The 27601-nt window shown below is 42.4% G+C and overlaps 2 protein-coding genes across 2 annotated transcripts; one reads left to right on the top strand and one right to left on the bottom strand.

Annotated features, from left to right (window-relative positions):
* The first annotated feature begins 586 nt into the window (after positions 1-586).
* ETFDH (electron transfer flavoprotein dehydrogenase) lies at positions 587-17319 on the top strand. The gene is made up of 13 exons (XM_033161120.1): positions 587-899; positions 4497-4640; positions 5341-5570; positions 6042-6123; positions 7101-7219; positions 7957-8034; positions 9391-9537; positions 11112-11252; positions 11836-11979; positions 14120-14288; positions 15658-15840; positions 16439-16660; positions 16860-17319. Exons 1-13 carry the CDS (start codon positions 866-868, stop codon positions 17021-17023), a joined length of 1857 nt encoding a protein of 618 aa, XP_033017011.1. The 5' UTR covers positions 587-865; the 3' UTR covers positions 17024-17319.
* Positions 17320-17463: 144 nt separating this feature from the next.
* On the bottom strand, positions 17464-27233 carry PPID (peptidylprolyl isomerase D). The gene is made up of 10 exons (XM_033161121.1): positions 27103-27233; positions 25104-25244; positions 24029-24135; positions 23193-23381; positions 22667-22789; positions 19940-20046; positions 19632-19773; positions 18482-18568; positions 18353-18395; positions 17464-17960 (listed from the first exon to the last, which is right to left on the bottom strand). Exons 1-10 carry the CDS (start codon positions 27185-27187, stop codon positions 17872-17874), a joined length of 1113 nt encoding a protein of 370 aa, XP_033017012.1. The 5' UTR covers positions 27188-27233; the 3' UTR covers positions 17464-17871.
* Positions 27234-27601: the final 368 nt, after the last annotated feature.

Genomic DNA, 27601 nt, shown 5'->3' with positions numbered 1-27601 from the left:
CTGTCACTGACGTAAGGAGTTCAACATCCGTCGATCCATCTCGGTTACCTCACCCTTGGCTCCTTGGAGAAAGGAAAAAGTAGAAGTGACCGAGAGCAGGGCTAACTGCGCAAAAAAAGAAAAGAAAAAGAAATTCGCTACTGACTATGATGTCCCATAGCTGCAAGCGTGTGGTCAGTGCATTGCATATGCGTGACTGCTAGGAGGAGAACGCGGGAAAGCAGTTCAATACCTATGCCCTTTTAAAATGTGTTACTTTTGGGAGGGGCTATTGGGTTGTTGTTTTAATTTTTATTATGTATTGTGTGAACCGCCCTGAGACCCCCGGATATAGGGCGATATATTAATCAGTCAACCAATCAATCAAAATATTTTGAACCGGAAGTCAACAAGAACTGCAATCGCGTGTCACTCTTCTCTCTTTTCTCTACGAACTCGTCATGAAGTAAAGCGGAAGCCCAGAACTACTTTTCCCGGCGTGCATTTCGCCACTCCCGTCGCCCTCAAGTCCGGCGGAGACAGAATCGTGAATATGGCCGCAGCTCTTTCCTGAGGGGCATCCTGGGAATTATAGTTTTTTAAAAAAAGTTTGTTTGTTAATGGGATGTCACTCTGAGAGGCCGCGCCCATTTCCCAACGTGTGTCCTGCCAGCGCAAGTTAACTTCGACGCCAGTGAATTCTGCTCGTGGCTTCTGCAGCTGCTAGAGGACCCGGAGGAGCATGGAGGCCGAGCTGTAAGATCCCTGTGAGACTCTGCGAAGCAAGCGAGGGAGACATAGGAGAGCGCCTGTGGGAGACCTCCCCCCCAAAGGCTGGTCGCCCACCCACTCCTTCGGATTGCCAGGAGCCCTCTCGCTAAGCGCCATGCTGCTTCCTGCCTGCAGAGTTTCCCGTCAAGGTAAAGTGCATTTAAATCTTGCTTTCCGGACGTGCCGTGGCGAGTAAGTTTCGCCCTGAATCTCCGTAATTTTTGCACGCTTGTGTTTTGTTCGTCGATAAGCCATCTCTTTCTTTCACGAAGAGCATTGGTTCAGGGTCAATGCTCTTGTGCATGCGAGTCCAGCACATTAGGAATAAATGTGCATTCAATCCTGGTGTAAGTCTTGGCTCCCATCATTAGAAGTGGGAAGTGGAAAAACGAAAGCAGTGGCTTTTCTCTGAGTGAGCGTTGTCTTCCTCAGCTTGATTCTGGACCCACCTTGCTCCTTGGCCCCTGACGAAATGTGCTTAGGCTCGATGGCAGCTGTCAGGGGATTAAGTAGCAATGCTGTGCTGATTTGTGTCTGTGTAAAGGAAGGGGGAGTATCCAACAGTGTAAATGTGCATGGAGCAGCTCTGTGGGTCAGAGGTGTTGTCGGGGTTTGGTTTTGAACCCCACCCCGTCAAGCCTAGGAAAAGGTGAGACCATGACCTTAGTATGTGCAAACAGAGGTCAACAGAATGGGGTTGACAACAAAGTGACAAGAAAGAAGTCGCCTTTTCACGTGGGATTGCTGACCCACACCAAATATTTATTTCTCTCAGAGCTGACCCTGGGTATTTCTCCTCTTTCATCTCCCCCTACTGGCCAGAAGTAAAATCAGGGTAAAGGTCACCTGTAGGATCTCTTACAAAACAGATTTGTTTGGACCGAAACCAGTCCTTTTGTGGAAGGGAGACTCTTAAAAAAAGCCCCGCTCATTTCTCGGCAGTGATTGTTATGAATCCTTTGCAAGAATATTAAGAACCAGCTTGGAAGGACAGAAATGGAGGCTTGAATGTTCTTGCTGGTATGTTTTGCTCTCCTTCCTCCACTTTTCTTTCATCTCTGCCTGGTAGAAGTCTACCTGAAAATCATAGCCTCTGACTTGAAAGATCTTACTCCAATGAGTGGTTGCTGCTGGTTAAGGAGTAAGAGGATGCGATGGTCAGCTACGTAGAGCACCAGAGATGAGGGGAAACCGGCTTCCTACCACCTTCAGAAACCTACCACTATCAGTTCTTTAGGCACCAGTGATGAATGGTCATCTGGAATTTTGCATCATGCGGTATTACATAGCAATGATAATAGCTTGCTACAATTGGCAAGCATAAGAAAAGCAGGGCAGAGGTAGAATAGCTTGGTTCTCCTTTGCATACTAATAATGTTAAGTGCAAATAATTGTTTGCTTGTGTGTTTTACTTAGAAGTCCTTTGTGAAGTAGAAAGCATTGTGAATAGTAGCATGGGGGGGGGGGTTGATGAATTGTTCAAGTAGATATTATCAAGGGACTGACTGCTGTCAAACATTGCCAGATAGTCCATATAGCCTGCTTTCAGACAAGTGGCTCCTAGTGTTAATAAGCAATGCTCTTTTACTGTATACTACAAGTGCAATTGATTTTCCACACTGCTGGGAATGTTGCACTTATTCTGTATGTTCTTCCTGCTATGTTCTGCCTACACAAGTGGATGTGACATAGCTGCAGTGGGTAGAAAATGGGGAAAGGCCAGTTCACGTAAATGCTATTTTAGTAAAGTGGCTATTGTTAATAACAAGAAAGGAATGTTTAATGAATTTTTTAAAAAATAACTTTGTTGAATTAAGAGATTAAGCACTGTAAAGCCTTCAGTTTAGTTGAATTTAAAACATAATTTGAAAAACATTGTAGTGCAAAAATTTGGAGTGATAAAATGGTGCCCCTGCAGTAGTTATTATGAATGCGTACTGAGCTGATTCACGTAACCATCATGGTGGTGCGCATGTCAAAGTCCTGTCATTTTGAAAGGATAGAAGAGTAGCACCAATAACATCTATACTGGTGATGATTATGCTACTCGTCTGTTCTCTGGGGAAAGTCAGACTGTTGAATGAGAAAAGATGGAAGTACAACAGGGAAAGAGCAGGATGATGGTGTTGTGTGAGGGCTTTGTAAACAGAAGTTTGAAAATTCCACGCTGAACAACTAGTCAAACATGTCCTTGTATAAGTAGCAGCTCAACTCTTTTGTTACGTCATGCTGTTGATTACAGTGGCAGGAGTTGCTTGCTCAGTTCTCCAGTAGCCCGGGATATAAATGTACACACCTCTCATTTAGGAACAGTCACTTCCTGCTCTACAACTCCAGAGAGTTTCTGTCCAAATCCCCTCTTCACTACATTGCATGGCCTAGCTTTTGGTGCTGGCCTTGTATTGTAACAGTCATATCTGAATAGACACCCAAATTGCAAAGATCTAGGTTGCTAGCAAGCCAGAACAGTAGTTACTTGGTCAAAACTTTAGCTGTTGGGTAAGTTGCCAAAATGGAATAGACAAAATCAGAAGAGTTCATGTTGAGCTGTCTGCTGCTTACGTAGAAGTGTGTGTTGGTATAGAACTTACCCATGCACTATGAAATTGTGCGTGCGTGCACACACACACACACACACACACACACACATGCATATAGGTAAGTCGCCTATTGAGTTCATTTGTGAGCATTAAATAAATTTTGAGTTTATTGGTTGTAGACCCTGTAAAGCTCATTATGTTTTATATATGCTAATCACTTAAGTTTATTATGGCTGTGCTCCACACAGATTTGTTATATATAGATGACAGCAGATATTCAGAGGTGTGGGAAACCTGTACGGCCATGGTTTTTAACCAATGTGCCGTGGTACCCTGGGGTGCTTTGAATGGTGGTCAGGGGTGTCATGAGCAACACTAGCCTCTTTCCCTCTTTCTTTCCTTCCCTCTCTCCTCTGATGCCCTCTCGCATCTCTGCCTCCCAAATGCTTGCACAGCTGTTTGTTGCAGCAGCCCTGGCTACAAGCTCCCCAGGCAAATGGTGCCTCTGGGGTTGGCCAGGGGGTGTTGGTTGCCATGAGCTGAGGCGGCCTCAGAGTAAGCAAGCAAGTGGGCAAGGGAGCCCAGCCAGCCAGTCCATCAACCCTTGCTGTTGGGAACGAATGGACGAGCCCTATGCCCCTATGGGGCAGTGTGAGGAGGCACTTCTCTTTGAGGCAGGGGGTAGGGCAGCTCAGAGACCAGGAGCGGCAGCAGCGGCTGCCTGAATGGCTCCCAAGGAGAGGGGAAAGGAGGCTGAGGGAACACTCCACAAGGGAGGGTGTTCGAAAAAGGGTGAGAAGCTGCCAGCTCTGCAGGCAAGGAGTGATATAACTGGGCTCCTGAGCCCTCGGGGGTGCTGCAGAAAGAATGTAGTTGTTTAAGGGGGCCGTGGACTCAAAAAGGTTGAAAACCTCTACTGTAAGGCATAATTGAGATCTGCAGCGATGCGTGGCTTGTCTTTGATGATCAACTTTTTAACACTGCACTAGACAACTAAAAGGAGATGGGGAAAACATCTGGAACTGATATGGGACCCAATATTAATGTAACTGTTACATCTAAGACTGCTTCTCTAAATGGTATGGTATTTATGTAAATCATACAGTATGCATATAAACTGTCCTAATATAGTAGCAGAATATTTGTGTCCTTGTTGTCAAAGTTACAGAGCTGAATGCTCAAAACGGTTTTATTTCTTTGCAACAGCACATCGTTGTCTGTATGCCTTGAGGTCATCAGGAAAAGATTGTCACCTGCCTTTGTGCACAGCACGATGGGCTTCTTCCACTGTGCCACGTATCACCACCCACTATACTATCCACCCCCGGGACAAAGACAACCGATGGGAAGGTAAGTGACAAACTTTTAAGTACAATTCATTTTTGTAGCATAATCAGGCTTGTAAATAGCTATTTGCCTAGTCGCCTGTGGTGACGAAGAGTCAATTGCTGATCAACAAACAGCAAAGGTAGCCCCCCCCACTTTAAAGAACACTTAGATAGATGGAAGATAGCACGTGGGCAGCTATATTTTTGGTGGGAAACCCTGTAAATCTGTATCTGTATTTGTAATTATATTTAACAATTAGCTTTGCAATTGTTTATTACTTCAGTGTAGTGTATTACTTTAGGGTGTATGGGGTGTTAGGGGAGGGGTAGTACCTTTGGTGGGGGACATGTGGTGCTCCTTTTGGGGTAGTTTGTCCTACTTTGGTCCCCACCATGCACTCAGCTCTCACCTGCTGCTCCCAAAAGCTGTCAGCGTGCGACTGCAGCAGCCACACCCCGGGAAGAGCTTCAAGTTGCCGTCTAGCTGTGCTGTGGGACAATGCCAGTAAAAGGTCATGGAATTGCATCCTAGCAAACCCACATTTGAAAGATACCTATAAGTTCTATTCCATTTTTTATTTTATTTTTTTTAGTCTTGATCCAACACTTTTTTTTTCACCTGAGGCTGCAAGATTGGACTTCAAGAAGGGGAGGGACAGCTGATTTTGACAGCAAGGGCCTAGCCTCCATTTGACTTTCCGGTATATGGCTCTCTGTTAAAGGGATAAGCATGGAAAGATTTGCAGAAGAAGCGGATGTTGTTGTAGTTGGAGCAGGCCCTGCAGGACTCGCTGCAGCTATCCGACTCAAGCAGTTAGCTAGCGAACATGGCAAAGAGATCCGCGTGTGCCTTGTGGAGAAAGCTGCTCAGATTGGTGCACATACACTTTCTGGAGCTTGCCTTGAACCACGTGCCTTAAACGAACTTTTCCCAGATTGGAAAGAACGAGGGGTAAGAGCTTAACTTCTGTATTACAACTTTTTCAGTTGTATCTTAATTCTGTTTAGAATGCCTGCTAGTGATTTTAAAGGAAATTACTAAAATAGTTATATACAATATGTTTCCTCTGAATGCTATGATATAGAAAGTATCCGGGGAAATAACGAGCATTATAAAGATATTTGGTAAAGTATCTTTTGCCAAAGAATAAATAAAATTCTGCCAAATACCTTTATCTGTTAAATCCTTTAGCTTGCTGCCTTTAATGATCAGAACCTGCAGTAGAATACAAGTGCCTTTCTTGCACTTCATTCTTTTATTTGTGCTTAATCTGACATCTATTACCATCCTTGAAACTACTGTATACACATGTCTGCTCCAATTTTATGTGAATCTATAATGCTAATGGTATTCAAATGTCTTATGAAGGGGGTTGGAAGTTTTGTAAAATATTTCTACTTATTTTTATTTCATTTATCTTAGGCTCCACTGCATACCTCTGTAACAGAAGACAAATTTGGAATATTAACAAAGAACTCTAGAATCCCAGTTCCTATTCTTCCAGGTATAGTTATTGATTAAGACGAAAAACCTCTTATGTGTAAATCTTTTGTTTTGAGCTGAGGTATAAAGTGCTTGTATGAGCTATTCTTTTGCTTAAAAGTATTAAATTTATTACCTGCCCTTCACCCTGTGGTCTCAGGGTGGGTTAAAGGTAAAGGGGCCCCTGACCGTTAGGTCCAGTTGCAGACGACTCTGGGGTTGCAGCAGTCATCTCGCTTTACTGGCCGAGGGAGCCGGCGTACAGCTTCCGGGTCATGTGGCCAGCATGACTAAGCCACTTCTGGTGAACCAGAGCAGCGCACGGAAATGCTGTTTACCTTCCCGCCGGAGCGGTACCTATTTATCTACTTGCACTTTTTGGGGTGCTTTTGAACTGCTAGGTTGGCAGGAGCTGGGACTGAGCAACAGGAGCTCATCCCGTCACGGGGATTCGAACCGCCAACCTTCTGATCAGCAAGCCCTATGCTCTGTGGTTTAACCCACAGCACCACCCGCGTCCTCTCAGGGTGGGTTATAACAGTTTAAAAAACAAAATTAAAAACAACTTGAACCAACTTAAATAGTGCCTCTGCAGTTGGAGTGGTTAAACTGGTTGACCTGTGGCCCTTCAAATGTTGCTGGAATGGAGCTCCTATTCATCCCTGACAACTGGCTATGTTGGTTGGACCTGATGGGAGTTCAGTAACTTCCGGAGGGCTGCAGGTTAGCTACCACTGCTTTATAGTGAAGAAATGTCATATCACTTTGTTCCAGTACATACGCTGTAGTTTATAAGTTGTGTTGAGGACAAGCTTGTAAGTCAGTCGATTTGGTGTCTGAGGCAATTAAGAATCTCCTGCACTGAACCTGAGAAAAATGTTTTGTAAACTATGAGAGACTTTATGTTTACTAACACATAGACTGAAAAATAGGTACAGCAGGCAGACTAGGAACACATTTTGTGCAGTGAATTGCTATGTGTTTCATCCTTTTATCTAGGCCTTCCGATGACTAATCATGGGAATTACATAGTTCGTCTAGGGCATTTTGTGAGCTGGCTGGGTGAACAAGCAGAAGCGCTTGGTGTTGAAGTCTACCCAGGCTATGCTGCAGCTGAGGTAATGGCAGAGCTGTTGCCATTCATGTTTGTGTGCATGTATGAGATTTGTCAGACTTTCATACGATACCTAAGATAGGTTTTCACCTATTAGAATGAATGCATTCAGTTTACACAAATAATCACTACAATACAGTATATTGTTTGCAGAATTGTGTAAGGACATAAGAGCCCTCCTGGAGCAGAACAAAGGTCTGTCTAATCCAGCATGCTGTCTCCTACAGAGGCCAACTTGATGCCTTTTGACAAGCTCAGATGCAGAACAGGTGCATCTTGCTGCATCTAATCTGCATCCTTAGATTTTTGAAAACTTCCAGGATATTCCATGCAGATACTGTACTAGAATGGGCTTTTCCTGCAGTGGCTCCCCATTTGTGGAATGCTCTCCCCAGGGAGACTCGCCTGGTGCTTTCATTACATATCTTTAGATGCCAGGCAAAAATGTTTCTCTATAACCAGGGCGGATTAACATTCTATGGCCTTTTAACTGTGTTTGCGGGAGGAGGGTTATTCAGTTTTTTCATTATGTATTTTGTGTTCTTTTGTGCTTTTAATGTTGTGAACAGCCCTATGATCTTTGGACGAAGGCTGGTATACAAATTTAATTAATAATAATAAAAATATTTACTGAGTGACTACAGCTAGGTGCTGTACAAACAATAAAATTACACAACTGCCTGCAGCTTCATGTTAAGAATGTTGGAAATAATAGATCTTTATTTGATTTCCTCCCCATAGGTTCTTTTCCATGAAGATGGCAGTGTGAAAGGGATTGCCACAAACGATGTTGGCATCCAAAAGGATGGGGCACCCAAGGTAAATGCCCCTTTACTTTTTTTATTAACATCATGCTTTTCACTTGGATGGCTCCTCATAAAAATGGATATTGTAAAACTGCTGTGTGGTGGTAAAAAGATGGTCTTGGACTTGCAGCTTAATGTAGGCATTTAAGTAAACACAAAGGTAGTATACTCGAAAAATATGGCACAAAGTTCCAGGGCTGAGACGAGCACAGGCATTATTGTATTATTGCCACAGAGGTTGTATAATGGACGACACTGGTTGAACAGCATTTTGAAGGACATGTGGCTACGGGATGGGGCATTCTGCATCAAGACTTGTACCAAGAGAGTCAGTAGATTTAAAACTATGCAGAGAAAAAAGCAGCTTCATGGGCAGCCCCGCATAAAGCGAATTACAATAATCGAGCCTGGAGGTGACCATCGCATGAATCACAGTGGCTAGATCAGGGCGGGAAAGCTGCTTAGCACGGCGGAGTTAGAAAAATGCCGCCTTTGCTGTAGCTGCAACCTGCGCCTCCATAGAGAGGGAGGCGTCGAAGGTTACACCCAGACTCTTGACACAGGGTGCTGGCACTAATGGCGCCTCCATAACTCATTATCAGCCTAGCATCAAGGGTCAGTTTATATTGTTTGTGCCAAGTGTGCTTCCTACAATTATAGTGGTGTTTCTAATTGTACGTCTCAGACTGTATGAAGTAAATATGCTGCAGGGCACTTGAACTGTGTCCCCTACATCTTACTAAGTGCTGGGAATGAGCATCAGCCTTTAACATTTTAGTATATGCAGCATACACCCACACCAGTGTGCATCAGCTTGCTGCCTACAGTTTAAATTGGCTCTAACGTAAGTAGGAAAAGAACTGCTGATTTGCAATGTTTCCTACCAGTTTTCCTTTCTAATGTTTAAAGCAGAACCAGAGTCTGTATTCCCTCCTTGGGAACTTCCTAGCGTCCAGTTCCCAGTGATGGGTAGAGCATAGAGGCAAGAGAGCTAACACACACCCTTCCCTATTCAGACAAGCAATAGACATTGTCACAGTTCAAGGACATATTTCTGCCAGGCAAAAGGATTTAAGCAGGGCATGGAGAAGCACCAGTGAGGGGCACGCTCCTAGGAGAACCCTAACAGCTAGATAGAGAGGCTTGGAGGGGTGGTATTTCGGACAGAGCACTATCCCAGCCCTCCCTCAAGATGCTGGGGATTGAAGCTGGGATCTCTGCATTCAGAGCAGGTGCTCCGAAGATTCTCTGCCACATGGCATAATGAAAGCATGTTACACAACTGCTTGCAGCGTATCTTGCCAAACAGACTTCACTTTCAAATACGTATTATGTGTGTAATGATGGTATATATTATCTTCTGTGGCAGGCTACATTTGAAAGAGGCTTGGAGCTGCATGCCAAAATCACAGTGTTTGCAGAAGGTTGTCATGGACATCTTGCAAAGCAGTTGTACAACAAATACAATCTAAGGCAGAACTGCCAACCCCAGACTTACGGCATTGGGCTTAAGGAGGTATCACTGTATTATTGATTGGTTACAATCCAAGGTTTGCTCTCTGCATCCCACAACACAGGCGTATTTGACATTGTCTCAGGATACATTTTAAAGCCTTTTCAGAATAGAAATGGTATGAAAATTTGGGAAAGGTTAGCTAATCTTACTGTTAGCTAATGCTTACTGTGTAGTACCTTGATCCGTTCTTTAGTTTGTTAGTTCTAGATCTAAAGGATTACTACTGTCACTTTCCTCACCTTACAATAACTGCTTGTGGCTTTCTTGGGTAGAAGTCACTATATTCCAATTTTATTCATAGCATTCTTATTCATGCAAGCTTTTAATTTTAGGACAAACAGATTTCACATGTTAAATAGTTCTGGCTTGTAAACAATGCACAAGTGAAGTGTCTCAATGTTTCTTTTTAAGGTCAACATTTAGCCTTTATGGCTAATTGTCTTTGTCCCTGAATTAAAGGGAGATCCAAGGCACAGCCAAGTTGGAAAGATTTTCCAGGTATTACAGGGCTGCAGGCCCCATCTCTGTATTATGGCTGTTTTATTTCACTGTTGCAGGCTATCTTGTGTTCGGAACGATGGCTAAAACCTCTAGTTTCCAAAATAGTGTTGGCTACATAAACTGGTCCTGTCGTTCATGGCAGTAGTTCTATCCATCCCGAGCCATTCTAGAAAAGTCATATTATTAGCAGTGCTTTAAATGGTTCTAATGCAAGTGTGCACATGGATCAGGTTATGCTATGTTCACTTTTAAATATAGAAGCTTAAAAAGAAAGCATACCAAAGATAGAACATGGATATTAATCCAGGTAATTGGTCCCGAGTTACCTGTTCTGCACTGCTGATCGCTGTCTTAAACCTCTTTATTGAAAACTGTTTTTAATAGGTGTGGTCATGATTTGGGACTTAAGTGAAGAAAAACTTTTCTGCCTCAGATTCAGAAAATTCATTGTAAGCAATCAGTATGTTTTAAAAGAAGTGAGACTACCAATGGGAGTGAATTTCCCACACTTCCAAGATTGGGTTGAGCCTTTTTGTGTGGCAGGACCTGTCCTGTGAAAGGTTTATTTCAAATGACTTTTGAAAACTTTATACATGGCTTTATAATATGAATTTTACTTTTTAACCAACGAGTATTTATTGATGTCCTTTTGGATACTTTTGTTTTTTATTCTCTTATGTTGTAAAACTGAGATATATATCTATATCTATCTATCTATCTATCTATCTATCTATCTATCTATATATATATATATATATGGATTATAAATAAACAAACAAACACACAGTTGTGTCAGGCAGAGGGGTCATAAGTGAGAAGAAATTATATTTTCCCCCATCCCCCCCCACTTACAAAGACCTGCCACTGCAGCATTATTTGACAGCTCATTCACTCAAGCCAATAGCTTATAGACTGAATGTGAAAGTTTCAAAGATGGAGACTTCTATTATATTTGCTTTCAGCACTGAGTTCAATTGTGTAGTATGGAAAGTTACACATAGCACTTTCACTTTGGTTTAAAGTCTAGTAACGTCTTTGCTGAACTGCATTGCCTGGATTTTCCCCATTTCTAGCTGTGGCTTATTGATGAAAAGAAATGGAAAGCAGGAAGAGTGGAACACACTGTTGGCTGGCCTTTGGACAGACATACATACGGAGGATCATTTCTTTATCATCTAGATGAGGGTGAACCGCTGGTAGCTTTGGGGTTTGTGGTAAGTATTTTGTACTTGCAGTGAAACTTAACTTTTTGAACATTTTTTGCTTCTGACGTTAGTCTGCTCATGGATGGCACTGAGATAGAGAATCCTAATGTTAGTGTTGCTTGCATACATCATATCTTTTTAACTTTTACTTATGATGTTCAGTACGGAAGACTGTCAGTACTGAACTTCTACAAGGTTAGCAGGGTTCAAGAACTACTACCTTGAAAACACTTCTTTTTTTAATTGAAGATTTTCTTGGTTGAAAACACTTCTCCCTGGTGTGTAAGGTTTGGTTAGTCCCCAAGTATTGGCCACATGCTTTTCAAATTGGAGCTTTTCTCAGAGGAAGAATATGTATATGAGCTATTATACCTGTATACAGAATTCTTGAATCACTTATTCACACAAAAGAGCTGCATGGCCGTACATTTCATAGGGACAGAATTACTTCTAGTAACACTGAAATTCAAAGTAAGCTAAATATATCCAGCAAGTAGCATAATAGGGAAATGAGGTGTGTGTTTGAAGCTTTGTATGCCTTATTAGTAATAGCCTGCAGGTACTGTAAGTATTTTCGCGTTGTGTCTTATAGGTCGGTTTGGATTATCAAAATCCTTACTTGAACCCATTTAAGGAATTTCAGAGGTGGAAGCACCATCCAACTGTACAGCCTACTTTAGAAGGTGGAAAGAGAATCGCCTATGGTGCCCGAGCTCTTAATGAAGGTGGCTTCCAGGTGATGTTTTAGTAATACGAGGTTATTTCCTCAAATGTCTCAATTGTGTTTTGTTTTTTAAAAAGCTGCCATCTGATAGAAGCAGTCTTAATAAATCATGAATTTAGTCGCTTGACTAAATTTGTATTTGAGAAAAACACTAGTTCTGTGGGGGCAAATGCTTTGTTTCTAGGTGTTGGACAGACTTGTCACAGCAGGCATCATCCTGCAAGAGGCAGGAAGAAGTGAGCCTCCTTGCATCTGAGATTTTTAAAAGCTCTTTGTATTAAACTTTGCTAGCTACCCTATTGACCTGTAATATATTTTTGTTCATTTGATCTAACCAATCAATTAAATACAGCAGCATTAGTAAAGACAAAACACTCTAGTTGGACTGTTGTTGAAGTTAATAAATGTCTCTGGTTGTCCTCTTTAAATGTCAAAATAAGAGATATTACAAACTGTCCCAGGAAATGTTGCACCACGATATCATCCATGGGCAAGATTAGCAGGCCTCATCCTGGAGCAATAACTTGCATGCACACAAAAGCTCATACCAAGAACAAACTTAGTTGGTCTCTAAGGTGCTACTGGAAGGATTTTTTTATTTTGTTTTGACTATGGCAGACCAACACGTCTCTTCTCATGAGGTGGCCAAAGTACCTTTTTATAGGTATTCCCATTTTATGACTATTTTTCTGGACCACTGCATTTGCACTTTAATGCCTTGTTTGAGCTAAAGGTTTCCCTGATTCAAAGTTAATTTATTTGAAGACGGTGTTCTTTAAACACTGGAAGAGGGAAACAGGCAGAGGTACTTTTGAATGTCTGGGCTGGCCTTTTAAAAACAACAACCCTGAAACAACGCTCCTGGCTTCCTTGTGGAGTGGATTGTAATGCTAATGGAGTTTAGAATGGCAAATGTTTTACTGCAGTAGCTCCAGTTACATCAGACAGAAAATGAAGAGATAAAGAGTTGGTTTTGCTTAACCTTTATTTGGGATATAATATGGATCTGCTTTATAGCAATTATTGTTACCAGCAAGACTAGTGATAGCTACATATGGGAAACTTCTGGAGGGTGCCACGCTGACTTCATGGTACAAGAAAAATCTGACAACTAGCTTTGACAGACAAGCTAACAAATAAAACAAAATCAGCAAAGGGGATGAAAACAAAAGACACATTTTCAGGAGGCTGGTACCCTTTTATTATGCACACAGCAGAAAGCGAAAGGTTGGGACACCCTCGCATTTTGACTTTTTTGGCTAGTATGAATATATACTGTAATTGATGTTACCACATAACTGGAAATATGATGTTATGAGATATACCTACTTGGAGTAATCCAGATTTGTAATCTCTGAGGGTGGGATTAAATTTTTAAAAAGAAATGGAGAGATGAGTACTGTAGATAGATACTGATGTAAAGGTTGAAGTAGTGCTGGGAAATTGGAGACAAGCAGCTGAACCTTCTAGTTTAAGGTAGAAGGATATACAGGTGAAACTCGAAAAATTAGAATATTGTGGAAAAGTCCATTTATGTAAGCAATTGTTTTCATTAGTTTAATATATGAGATAGACTCATGACATGCAAAGTGAGATATGTCAAGCCTTTATTTGTTATAATTGTGATGATTATGGTGTACAGCTGATGAAAACCCCAAAGTTGAGATTGTGAATTTGGGGTTCTAATCAGCTGTACGCCATAATCATCACAATTATAACAAATAAAGCTTTGACATATTTCGCTTTGCGTGTCATAAGTCTATCTCATCTATTAGTTTCACCTTTTAAGTTGAATTACTGAAAGAAATGAGCCTTTCCATTCTTTCCATTCTAATTTTTCGAGTTTCACCTGTAGGTCTAGTAGGCTTTGAAGAATTTCAGGAAGAATGAGGAATAGTAAGTCTGAAAAACAGTGCATGATGAATCTACAGTCCAAATAGATTATGCCACACTATATAGCTGGTTCTAGCTTCGAATGTACACATAATGGCTTGAGATATGCTAAAGAGAATGCAAGCATGCTGTAAGATAGTATGCTTTAATCCGCTTAATGCAATCAAATTTAAAATGTGACCGTTTGATTCCAAAAAAAAATCTTTCTTACTTTGCATGAATAGTTAATAAATTAATTGATGTTAATATATCTCCACAGTCCATACCTAAACTCACTTTTCCTGGTGGACTCCTTATTGGCTGTAGTCCAGGTTTCATGAATGTTCCCAAGATTAAAGGCACACACACTGCAATGAAAAGTGGTATGCTGGCTTCGGAAGCCATTTTCAACCAACTAACGAATGAGAATCTCCAATCAAAAACACTGGGTAAGATGGCATGATATGAACATTTATCACTGATGCTTTCTGATCAATGACAGTTCTAAATATCAAGGAGCTCTTAAGCCAAGTTAATTGTGACTGGTGTATTGACCTAAAACAGCGTTGTAGGCACAATTCACTAGCATGCACTCAGGGTTCATCAGACTTCCTTTTGCACAACACTTTTCAGACACAGGTCTGTGTTCTAGGTCTTTTTTGTTTTTGTTTTGTTTCCCCCCCGACACTTTCCCTGGGGAAACCTGTTTACCACTAAATTGGAAGAAACAGCAATAGGCTTTTCTGCAGATTGCCGTTTGTTCTGATTTAGTGGTAAACAGCGGGTTTTCCCAGGTGAAGCAGTGGGATAAAAAAAAAAGCCGCTGACACAGACCTTGGAAGCATGGATCTGTGCCTGGAAAGCACCATGCAAAAGAAAGTCTGGATGAGCCCTCAGAGGAAGGATAGAATGCTCCCCTCTTCTTCCACCACCCTACTGACTCACCTGTGTCCAGATCACCTGTGGATAATGGACTAGTACAATACAAGCCTGTCCTAAAGTCTCATCACTATATTGCAGATATAATGGAAGGAATTTATGAGTGGAGCCTAATTATAATACCTTGCCTAGTCCTGACAATTGAGTCTCTGCTCTGGCACGTCACACCCCTCAAGTATGGGTGAGATTAATCTGAAGTTTACATTGGAAATTACAGGATGAAAATTTATATGATGTGTATTTGCATTGCTTTACAACTTTTTTTAAATAGTATTTCCACTAAAGCTGCTGTCTAAAATCACTTTTGTTTTCATCTTAAATGCAAGTTGTTTTTTTTCCATTTTCAATGCAGATTCTTTTTTTCAAGTTAGCACCTTGTACATGGGGAAATGCCTACGTTTAGCTGTTAAACGGTTAATCATGTGCCATGCAATCCTGTGCATTTAGTCAAAGGTGGATCCCACTGAATTCAATTAGGCTTACCCTCGAGTGTGCACAGAATTGCAGCCTCTGTGTTATAATTCTGTAGTGTATAATTTTACTACTTTTAGATAGAAACAAATGTTATTATCCTTCAACAGCCTTCAAACATGTTAATTTTTGGTCTTATTAGTGTAAAACTCAAAGAGTAAACAATGATATATACATACTGTATTCAAAGTTGTCTTCCACTCTGCTTTTTCAGTATCCATTCAAATATAAAATTATTGAAGTATAGCTCTCCCAAGCAATTTATATTTTCTCAAATGTAAACTACTGCTTTGTTGCAAAATATAGAAAGCCTGGCTCTTATCAGTAGCACTAGTTATCTCCTTGGAAGTGGAACTGTAAGATGCTACTGACTTTCTAAACATTTAATAAACAGCCCCTTGTTTCTAGGACTTGATGTGCCTGAATATGAAGACAATCTGAAAAAATCCTGGGTATGGAAAGAACTGTATGCAGTCAGAAATATCCGTCCTTCATGCCACGGAGCCTTGGGTGTATATGGTGGAATGATTTACACAGGCATATTTTACTGGATACTAAGAGGAATGGAACCTTGGACCCTAAAGCATCCAGGTAGGTTTCCAAACTAACAGCATCTGAACAGCAGCCATGAGACTTTCCCTTCTTCTTTCCTTTTCAAACCACCATGCCCCTAAATCTGTTGGACAGTCCAGTGCTCTGTTGATTTGGGGGATCCACTAGGAACAGACTGCAAAGGGAAGGAGAGGAAGTGTAACTATTGTGCAAGGAAGCTCACTCTTTCCTGTCAAGATCTTTTCCACAAACAGGCCAATAACATAGAAAAGGGGTGGATACCTTGCATCATTTATATGACTCCCACAAGTTCTTTATGGCTCTCAGAATCCCAAATTTGTCATTTTTTTAAAAAAGTTTTTAACCACTCCTGAGTGCCCTTCTGTGATACCATGCCTATAGGAATTTTTTTACCCAAGATTTGTCTTTTTTTAAAAAAAACCAACAAAAAAAACCCTACTCTACGTTCACCACCACCCCCTTTCCAGTTGTGGATCACAGCAGTAGAGGAATTTCTTTCAGAGAAGCAAAGTTACTTAGAAGATGGTACTGATATGCTCCTTTACTAGAGTATGGTGACACCAATATAATTTAAGTTTCGCTTATATTTGAGTTTTTCCCTGTGCTTATATTTTAGGGACAGATGCAATGCGGCTAAAGCCAGCCAAAGACTGCACACCTATTGAATACCCCAAACCTGATGGGAAAATCAGTTTTGACTTGCTTTCATCAGTGGCTCTGAGTGGCACGAATCACGAACATGACCAGCCAGCTCATTTGACTCTGAAAGATGATAGTGTTCCTGTCAATAATAACTTAGCTATATATGATGGACCTGAGCAACGATTCTGCCCTGCAGGTACCTAGCACAATTTGTAGTGTGTGGAATTGCAGGTTTGCTCCCCCCCGCTTCCTCCACTTTTTGTTCTCCTACATACCATAACTTCACTTATCAGCTTGACCCCTTGGTTTTTGATGGGGGCGTTTTCTGGCTGAATTCTACTGTACTTTTACAATTAGGTTATTTCTTCCACTAAACTCAATTTTCCTTTTTACAGGAGTTTATGAATATGTTCCTGTGGAAACTGGAGATGGATTGCGGTTACAGATAAATGCTCAGAACTGTGTCCATTGCAAGACATGTGATATTAAAGATCCCAGCCAAAATATTAATTGGGTTGTACCTGAAGGTGGAGGTGGACCAGCTTATAATGGAATGTAGTCTTGATCAAAACTAAAAGAACACCCTAGCTGCAGAACCATATAACTTTGGGTTTGCCACATTTTTCTCAAGAGCTGCTATCAATGGTCCTCTGTGAAGTTAGCATTCTATTGAAGGCTGAACTTGGTAGTACGTGAAGCAGCAAATGCAACTGTCAGCGTGTTCAGATGCAATAGAAAAGTACACTCAAATAAGCCTTGGTCTATCAAAGTGGAACAAGAACAGTTTGAATACAATCTGGTATGATTTGCCCAACCTCTCTAGACTTAAACACTAATAATGGATGTGACCCAGAGTAGAATATATGAAAGCTGAAGGCTAAATTTCAGTGGATTTTGATTGTAAAGATTAGTCAGACATCAATCATATGTAACATGAGGTACAGAGCACTGCTAGCTAGGGGTAGTTTGATGTTCAAGTAATAAAGAATTCTTTCCCTACATGATTACAAATGCAGTTTATTTCTTCAACACCATTCTAACAGCATTTGAATCTTCAATAATGAGAATTACAGGTGAGGGATAAAAGGGATGGAAATAGCTTGTTGAATCTAAGCCTCTGGTATGCAACCTAACTTTGCTCAAATTCTTTGCTCTCGATCATTCTGAAGTTTTACAAAGTAGCCTTTCATACACTTTTTAGGTTAAAATACAACTACTGTTAAGTGCCTTACCATTTAACTTAATAATGAAAGATGTTTGAAATTATATGCAACCTTTAAAAAAGCCAAGATGTAAACATGTGAAACAGCATCAGTATTAGTGACAGTCAATAACACACTGTCACTACTACTCATACTAATCCTGCCTTTATCAGTGCACAAGTTAAGGAGGAGAAACTATCTTGATTTAAGCAAACATCTTTGCATAAGCTGCCTTCTCTTTTTCTTTCTCATTCTTTATCTTCTGCTTAACTTTTTGTACTTCCATTTGGATAGCTGTGGAAGTAAACAAACAAAAAGTGGTTAAAATTGCTGTTTTATGCTTTTGCAGAAAACTTTCACACCTTTTTCCAAAAGTAACCTGTTTAGAATACAACTTCCCATTCCAAAAATTCATTTTCCCCGAGAGAGGGTTGATTTAAGAATAAGGTAGTCAAAACGCAGCAGGAGAGAAAATAGTGTGAATATAGCTTGTGTAACTTAAAGTCATGCATGTTCATTTCAGAGTACGTAACATAACACTCTCTTCCCTTACTTTTCTCCCCACCCTCACTGGGATATATATACTGGCTCAAGTAGTAAGAAAATGTTTTCAGTCTGTGGTGAAGCTAGTCCAGCTTATTCAAAAGGCTACCTAGTCAATGGTACTAAGCAGAATGGCACTATACCTTTGTCTTGAGGTGCTATGCCTTGAGCCTTCTGAAGCTCAGCCTTTAAAGAAAAAGAAAAGAAATAAGCAATATGTTTATGTATATCTTACTTTAACATTGTTAGTCAAACCAAGTACTTGTAATTACCAATGCCTGATCATAATCTTTTGTTCCTTCCCAAGCTTGAGCCCTTCTGTAAAGTGCTTTGGTGTTTGTAGGATCTATGGCCAGAGCCTGCAAAATAATAACAATATTCCTGATATTTCTTAAGATTCAGTAAACAAAACCAGCTACTGCAATAATTTCAGCAGCAGCATCTCATGAGAAGTTTTTAGTGAGGAAACAAATGATGCAACCACTTCCTAGGTTTATTTCAAGCAAAAGCTAGTTCTCCTTATCAGCCTAATTCAAGTCGCTAACCTGATAAGCAACAAAACCTTCCTGTGTGCCCAAGTAATAGAAAACATAAACGGCTGTTTTATTTTCCTCTAAACAGTCTTTTGTGGACATTCTGGTATCTATCAATTTAAGTAGCCACTGAACCATGCTGAGCAATCAGTATGAAATAAGACTGAAAAAGATCTGGACAGTATACCAACACCTTGTGGCTACTCAGATAATCAATTTACATCACCTAGAGATCAATGGCTATTAAGTACCAAAATATTTTAATCACAAAATTACCAAGAATTCAATCAAGCTGCACTAAAGCAATTTCTTCTTATAGCCATATACTGAATCTCAGCTTGTGGGGACACACAGAAATGGGCTCCTATTGATTTTCTTGGGGCATATGTACACAATGGGGCATATGTACACATATAACACAATGTAGGTCTGCATAAATTTTGCATGCTTCGCCTATTCATTGCGTTTATATCTCTTAAGGCATGTGTTGGCCTACAGGTGTGTTACTGATCAGTGGCCCAAGCAATACATCCCAACATGCAGGTGCTAAACATGAATGGATCAAGGCACATGGAAAGAACATATAAATATGACAGAGTTGTAGAACACTAAATTGGGCTTGAAAAATGCCTCAATAGAATTTTATTGTGTAGGACAAAAAGGGAGATAGGGGGGAAATGCTGTTTGGGGGCCAAACAAGAAATGGCAGGTTATTGGTTTTAAAATTTTCATCAATGCTGACCTAATGCAATGAATTCAGAAACTGGACAGATAAAAATAAGAATGCTTTGCTATGCCTATGCATACTGTTTTAAATAAAATTGTGTCATAAACTGTTTGCTGGATTCTACTTTATCCATTTTTCTGAGCCAAAATATAAGCAATATACCTTAGTACAGTTTTCAAGTGCATCTTGCCACTCCAACAGTTTCAGTCTGCAAGCAGCGATATTTAGGTAGCAGCTCAATGCTACAGCATTCAACTTTGCTAAATCTTCCTTGTCTACTATAGCTTTAGAAGCTTCAATATACCTGTACAAAATAAAATGACAGAATTAGTATTATTGTATTACCACATGTCTAACTTGCAACACTAGCTAAAGCAGATAAATGGGGGGGGGGGGAATGGCCTATTTATGCTTCGGAGCAGTCCCAGAATATCTGGACCATGTTAGTTTCGAATCCCAAATTTCATTACCTTAAAGACTTGCTGTATTTCTTGACTGCCATTGCCCAGTTTTGGGTTTTGAAAAAAGTGTTACCTATATTTTTTACATCTTCAGCTATAGACACAACCTGGTGAATCTACCAAAAACAGAGAGAGAGAGAGAGAGAGAGAGAGAGATCGTATCATTCTGTAATTTGCAAAACATTTTCCTGTTTTCTTAGGAGAAGGCCTGCAAGTTTAGAATCTGGGTAAAACCTCAGTGCAGCAGGATTTACAACCAACTATGTAATGACACATTGCTTTGTCATAGGTCGGAAGAACACTTTACTATATTGAATCTTTATTCAGTTGGTGCATTAAAAGATTATACAGTGGTACCCCGCAAGACGAAATTAATTCGTTCCGCAAGACTTTTCGTCTTGCGGAAATTTCGTCTTGCGAGGCACCGTTTCCCATAGGAACGCATTAAAATTTAATTAATGCGTTCCTATGGGAAAAAAAGTCCGGGGGCCCCTTCCGACCGTCACCGGAGCCTCGCCGCGCCGTGTTTTAAAGCTACAGGGAGCGAACAGCAGCACTGCTGTTCGCTCCTTGCAGCTTTAAAACGTGGCGCGATGAGGCTCCGGTGGGGAGAGGCGGCGTCGGATCGCGCACGGCCATCCAAAATGGCGGCGCGATCCCACTCCGCCCCCCCCCCCGCGCACCGGAGCCTCGCCGCGCCGTGTTTTAAAGCTACAGGGAGCGAACAGAAGCATTGCTGTTGGCTCCCTGCAGCTTTAAAATGCGGCGCGATGAGGCTCCGGTGCGCGGGGGGCGGCGTCGGATCGCGCACGGCCATCCAAAATGGCGGCGCGATCCCGCTCTGCCCCCCCGCGCACCGGAGCCTCGTCACGCCGTGTTTTAAAGCTGCAGGGAGCCAACAGCAGCACTCCTGTTCGCTCCCTGCAGCTTTAAAACGCGGTGCCGCGCCATTACAGGGAGCTGTAAAGGCTTACCTTTTTCTCCGGTCGGGAGGGGTGTTGTGCATCGCATCCATCTTGGATCGACTGTGCATGTCTGGAGATCGCAGACATGCACAGTCGATCCAAGATGGATCGGGTCCATCTTGGATCGACTGTGCATGTCTGGAGATCGCAGACATGCACAGTCGATCCAAGATGGACGCGATGCACAACACCCCTCCCGACCGGAGAAAAAGGTAAGCCTTTACAGCTCCCTGTAATGGCGCGGCACCGCGTTTTAAAGCTGCAGGGAGCGAACAGGAGTGCTGCTGTTGGCTCCCTGCAGCTTTAAAACACGGCGCGACGAGGCTCCGGTGCGCGGGGGGGCAGAGTGGGATCGCGCCGCCATTTTGGATGGCCGTGCGCGATCCGACGCCGCCCCCCCGCGCACCGGATCCGCGTCGCGCCGCGTTTTAAAGCTGCAAGGAGCGAACAGCAGCACTCCCTGCAGCTTTAAAACACGGCGGGGCAAGGCTCCGGGGGGCGGGGGGGATCGCGCCGCCATTTTGGATGGCCGTGCGCGATCCGACGCCGCCCCCCGCGCACCGGATCCGCGCCGCGCCGCGTTTTAAAGCTGCAAGGAGCGAACAGCAGCACTCCCTGCAGCTTTAAAACATGGCGGGGCAAGGCTCCGGGGGGCGGGGGGGATCGCGCCGCCATTTTGGATGGCCGTGCGCGATCCGACGCCGCCCCCCGCGCACCGGATCCGCGTCGCGCAGCGTTTTAAAGCTGCAAGGAGCGAACAGCAGCACTCCCTGCAGCTTTAAAACACGGCGGGGCGAGGATCCGGTGCTTACAGTGGTACCTCGCCAGACGAATTCGTCTTGCGAAAAAGAGCCATAGACGAATTCGTCTCGCGAGTCAACTAAAAACTCGCAAAACCCTTTCGTTGTGCGAGTTTTTCGTTGTGCGAGGCATTCGTCTTGCGGGGTACCACTGTACAGTGGAACCCTGGGTTACGTACCCCCTGTGTTGCGGACGTTTGAGCTGCGAACGCCTGCAACCCAGAAGTGTTTCCGGAGTGCACGCGACCCCCGGATGCACAGAAGCATTCTGTGCACTTCGTGCATGCGCAGAAGCGCTCAAATCGCGCTTCTTCCAGGTTTTTTGGTTGTTTTCGTGCGTTCGTGATACGCACACCCGCGTTATGTACCGCGACCCGGAACGGATCGCTTACATAACCCGGGGTATCACTGTATAGACTCTGCCTAGTGAAGAGCTTGGATTAAACCCATTTGGCACTTAAATTCTGAATGAGTTGAGATGAAGTATGGTTTTTGTTCTGTAGTATTCTTTCCTGATACAGGAGCCCATTACTATTTTGTTGTATGACCAATGCACCCTTTGCTATGCTGCTGTCTGTTGGTAGTACACTGATATTTTTTACTCCCTTGCCTATGACTCAGCTGAACATCAGGCCTTGTGAAGCCCCGTCCACAGCGCTCTGCAAGACCCAACGGTCAACAGTAGCTTGCAAAGCATCTTGCACATGGTTTTGCAGTCATTGCTGATCAGTGGTGCCTGAGCCAGATCTTCAGCAGCCTCACTTCTTTTATTACATTTAAATCTCACCTTTCCTCCAAGGAGTTCAGAGTGGCATACATTTGTTCTCCCCTTTCCCCATTTGACCCTCACAACAACCCTGTGCTGTCTTAATAAATGCTACTCTGTTTTTGGTAAGAGAGGTTCATTTTCTGTTTCCTTACAACTCCCACTGCATCACTAACATCTTTCCTCAGTGAGAAGAGATACTTACATCTTTTAAATCCACATCAGAATCTTCAGGAAAATCTGTGTGAGTATCTCCAGAACCATCCATAGGAGCCAGTCCCCAGTTATCCCCTTCCTTCAGTTCACCACACTCTGCAATAATGCATAACTGTAAAAATAATAAGAGTGCATGAAGGGCAACTTTGCCTGCCAAAGACAGCTTACTCTGAATTTTCAGAAAACATACAATATGTACTATTAATTTCAAGCCATTCAATGAAGCAGTTTTCCATTTGATATCATACAATTTGCTTGAATGCCAGTTAAATAATGGGAATTACTAGATACTTGTAACAATTACAATAGAAGATATTTTGCCACAAGTCCCAGCCAAATTCAGCCAACAACCCACCACCCAAGTTTATATGCACACCTTTGGTTTACCATTCAATAGCTTTCTGAAATCAGTAGGGCTTCCTTTTATAGTTCAGCTGTTTTTTACACTTCCAAAATAAAACTTGATTCATTTATAATACTGAAAAATGATTTCTTCTAAAGCTGTCATAGCTTACCTTAGCAGGTTCTTCTTCCTTTACTTCAACATTTTCTAGTAGCTTTACAACACCCATGCCTTTGATCACCTGGCCAAAGACGACATGTTTCCCATCAAGATGAGGAGTTGGCACAGTTGTGATAAAGAACTGGGAACCATTAGTGTTGCATCCTGAATTTGCCATGCTGAGTAACCCTGGCTGATCGTGCTATATAAAAATACACCGGTGTAATTCTGATTAGAATAATTCATGAATGAAGAATCAGAGACATCCTGCTAAGAAGACAAAAGGCTACAAGGAAATGGCTTGCAGTATCTTAATTAACGTAGTGAATATTTTCACATGATCTTGAAGCTGTTCCTGAAGCAGATACAATGCCAAGCAAGGCTTGTGCCTGTCCAAAGGAAATAATTAAATTGAGGGTAAAAAATAACCCAGACACTCAACGAACTTAATAATAAAGTTAAATAAGATATTCTAAGATAATATGCAGAATTTAATTTGAAGTATCTTATTCACATTTAACAGCTTTTATATTAGATCTCAAGAATTCATACTAAGTAGGGGTCTGAAACATTTCCCTCAAATGAGGTACTTGTTAAATGCCAGCTATATTTAAATTTACTTCAGCTAGAGTTGACCTTATACAGATATTTACTTAAAATGAATTGTGAAAAAGACTATGAATTGAAAGTGGAGACACTATGTGTACTTTTATTTGTTTATTTGCTTGTTTGTTACACAGAAAAAGCCTTAATAAAACTTTTTTTAAGGCAAAGTCACATTTCATTACGGTAAAAACGAAAAACATTCATAATACTATCAAGTGACAATTTTAATTATTAAGCCATTACCTTGTAATGGAAGTTTTCATCATCAAATTTTTCACCATATATGCTTTCTCCACCTGTTCCATTTTGATGTGAGAAGTCTCCACCCTGGATCATAAATTTCTTGATAACTACAATTTGAACAAAGAATGATGAAAGCTAGCATTAGGTTGGACAACATTCCAAAGTAACACCAAATCCTAACCTAAGTTAGTCATGTTTATTAATGGGTTTACTAGAACTGAATACCACCCCCAGTAAAAATCAGGTAAAAATGTAAGTTTAATAAACAGCTACAGTACTACAAAAACAACACAACTCTGATCCACAGCTGGCCAACTAAAGACACCATAAGCTTAAGTGAACATACCATATTTACTTGAATCTAATGCTCACCATTTTTGGCCAAATTATGTTGCAAAAATTAAGGCACACATTAGATTCAATAGCACATTTACATTCACCAGAAAATACTTCTTTTAGTTTCAAGGTTCTTAAAATTGAGGTGTGCATTAGACTTGATGGCGCAATAGACTTGAGTAAATATGGTACATTTCTTGAGTAGAAGACGGAAGGGACAGGGAGTTATGCATACTGGTATAGACACCAAGAAGACCCCATCTCATATCCCCACATAATAAGCAACACTTGTGTAAGATGTTAAAACGGGATATCAGAGCAAGCAAGGCTATGGCAAGGCTATCTTGGTCCAGGAATGGCTGTAGTTGGATAACCAAATGTAACTGGAAAAAGACACTTCTTTCCACTTAGGCACCCAATGACAGAGCGGGATCAAGGAGCACCCACAGACAACAAACCTGTTTCGTCCACAACAGAGCAAAGAACTGGGCCCACCCACCAACAGTGCCTACTTATTGTCAGGATTCAGCTTCTGTTTTCTTGTTTAATGATGATGCTGTTTTATCTTATATTTTTTGTCTGTTTTGTGGTTATTTATTGTTTCATTTATAAATTATACTTCACCAGGGAAGTTTTGGTTTAAACAGAAGAGTAGGACATCAAAATAAAGGAAAGGAATTAAAACAAGTATAATCTTTCTTTCAGCTAACCCAAGGAAACAAAAACAAAACAAACTTACTTCTATGGAAGGGGCATCCTTTGTAATGAAGAGGCTTTCCAGTGGCGGGTCCAATACCCTTTTCTCCAGTACACAATGCACGAAAGTTTTCAGCAGTTTTAGGTACAACATCTGCAAACAATTCTAATACGATTCGGCCAGCTGGAATGAAGAGAGGTCCAAAGTTTTATCATACCAGCATCCTGCATTCCTCCATGTACATTTGTGTAACGTAGCATTAATTCACCTACTGTATTTTCACAATACCCAAATAACTTCATGGCTATAAAGCCACTTGAACACAGGCTTTCCACAAGTCAATAAAACACTCTAGTTACTATGCCAAGTTTGAGCAATTCCACTGACAACCTAGGTAAAGCTCAAATTTATCTTATCTGGCACCCATGCACTTGACTCAGTGCCACTACTTGTTAATAACATGGGAAAGGCCCATTGTTCACCTTGGGTGCCGCTTGTTGGTGGTGTTACTAGTCCGTATGCATACGGTTAGAAAAATCCTAATCAACACGAATTTGATAGTCTGGTTTATACCATGTGTTTTGCCTTGACAAGTGCATTGAAGATTATACCGGTTTTGTTTTTTTTTAAAATACCAGCTTTTTCCATTCCAAAGTACTTCTGATCAGAATGGAAACACTGATTCTTGATTGCTGCCATTAATTTGAGGACATGCCTTGTTTCTGAAACCAGATATAGCTGTTACATGCCATGTTATTAATTAATTCAATTCTGCATCTGCCCAAGGACTGCACTTTAAGGAGCTCCAACCTCGATGTGATGGGGAAACTGTTACTTTGCACGGAAAGAGGTAAACAAAAATCACACCAAAAGGGAAATTTAATAGAAGGGAAGCAAAGTTGGCATTCAGATCGTTCACATCTGGTATAGCTCAAGTTGAGAGAGCATGTTGTGGGTTTGAGTGCCGCATTGGGCAAAAGATTCCTGCAGTGCAGGGGGTTGGAGTAGATGACCCTCATGGTCCCTTCTAACTCTACAATTCTATAGTTCTCTATTAAAGTATCCTGACCTCAGGCTTTCCACTCAGAAGAGCTGTTATGTGACAGTTTCCTCAAAAATCAGAATCTGTGCAGGCATGTTGTTGGGCGAAATGAAGCTATATGTAACACTAGAAGGCGAGGTATATATATATAGAGATAGATCGATAGATACCGGTAGATACACACACACACACACACACACACACACACTATTTCTGTAGTTCAAGCCATGAAAAAGAAATTACCTATGGAATTTAATAGCCCGCCTTAGCACTCCTTAAATCTGGAGAGTAGAGGTTTACACAAATACACGATAAAGCCATAAAAGCTTTTCCTCGAACATACCACTCCAGGTTGCTGATGAGGGAATCGCTTATTCTGAGGGGATTTTTATTTTTATTTTTACTTATTTTATATTTAACATATAAAGCAGGACAGGGCAGGACGTGTTTTTTTCCCTCGTGTCCTGTTTGTACAGTGAGGGATTTCGCGGGATTTATTCTAATTTGGGTTTGTTTGTTTTTTAATGATGGGGAAAGCGGGGGGGGGGGAGCCTTAAGTGGTCCCGTCTCCGCAAACCCGCTTCGCCAATATTTTACTATATATATATTCACCGCGCGCTACGGGCGCGCTGCGGCAGCGGCCTGAGGGAGAATTCTCACCCGGGCGAGGGGGAAACGATACAAAAGATCCGGGGGCAGCGGCGCTTCCTCCCGCTGCCCGTCCTGTTGGCTAAGGCAGAGCTTGCAGAACATTGGACAGCAGCGGCGGCGGCGGCGGCACCAGCAGCAGACGATCCTCCGGCCACCTGCTTGCCGGCCACCACCAAAGGGGCCTCGGCTAGGCCGGCAGCTCCCTCCCTCCCTCCTGCCCCTCGAGGCGGCCTCGCGCCCTTTCCGCCGCCCGAGAACCCTCCGCGCGCGCTTTCCCCCCGCCTCCTCTCCTCCCCGCCAGCCACCCCACGACCTCTCTGCCATTTCGCCTCTCCCCGCCCCCCGCACCTCGTTCTCCCCCAACGTCCACATCGAAAAACACCCGGGGGTTGCTCGGGCTGGAGGGCTTGCAGAGAGGAGACTCGTGAGACATGCCGGCGGCTGCTACTACTGCTGCTGCCGCCGCTGAACGAAACGTTGCCTCACGCCGCCGCCACCGCCGCCTCCTCCTCCTCTGCGGCTGGGGCTTCCGCTGCGGCCTGTGCTGGAGGCTCCGCCTTCCTGCTTCAAGAGAGGCGGGGGAAGCGTGCCGGCCGCCCTTCCTTCCCTGTAGCCCACAGGCGAGCTTCTAGAAGGAGCGCATGGCGGCGGAGGCTGTTGCTGCTGCTGCTGCTGTTGGGGACATAGAAGCCCGAGCGTGTTTTTTGGGCACGGTCAGGGCCGTCTTAAGCCTATCCTGCGCCGTGGTGCAGGGATCTCTCCGGTGCCCCCACGCCCCCCATCCTTTGGCAAACAGCGCCCGCTCGGGACCCCTCGTGTTCCTTCCCCCGCCCCGCGCCCTACTCCA

This window comes from Lacerta agilis, chromosome 9, assembly GCF_009819535.1.
Source record: "Lacerta agilis isolate rLacAgi1 chromosome 9, rLacAgi1.pri, whole genome shotgun sequence".
Classification (NCBI taxonomy): domain Eukaryota; kingdom Metazoa; phylum Chordata; class Lepidosauria; order Squamata; family Lacertidae; genus Lacerta; species Lacerta agilis.
This window is presented reverse-complemented; position numbering and strand designations above follow the sequence as displayed.

Coding starts and splice junctions, on each gene's coding strand:
- ETFDH (XM_033161120.1), top strand. CDS start 866: ATGCTGCTTCCTGCCTGCAGAGTTTCCCGTCAAG. Junction 11,253..11,835: donor TGGTAGCTTTGGGGTTTGTG/GTAAGTATTTTG, acceptor TGTGTCTTATAG/GTCGGTTTGGATTATCAAAA. Junction 14,289..15,657: donor TCTCCAATCAAAAACACTGG/GTAAGATGGCAT, acceptor CCTTGTTTCTAG/GACTTGATGTGCCTGAATAT.
- PPID (XM_033161121.1), bottom strand. CDS start 27,187: ATGTCTCACGAGTCTCCTCTCTGCAAGCCCTCCAGCCCGAGCAACCCC. Junction 25,245..27,102: donor GGACGTTGGGGGAGAACGAG/GTGCGGGGGGCG, acceptor TCTTCATTCCAG/CTGGCCGAATCGTATTAGAA. Junction 23,382..24,028: donor ATGAAAACTTCCATTACAAG/GTAATGGCTTAA, acceptor ATTTTTATATAG/CACGATCAGCCAGGGTTACT.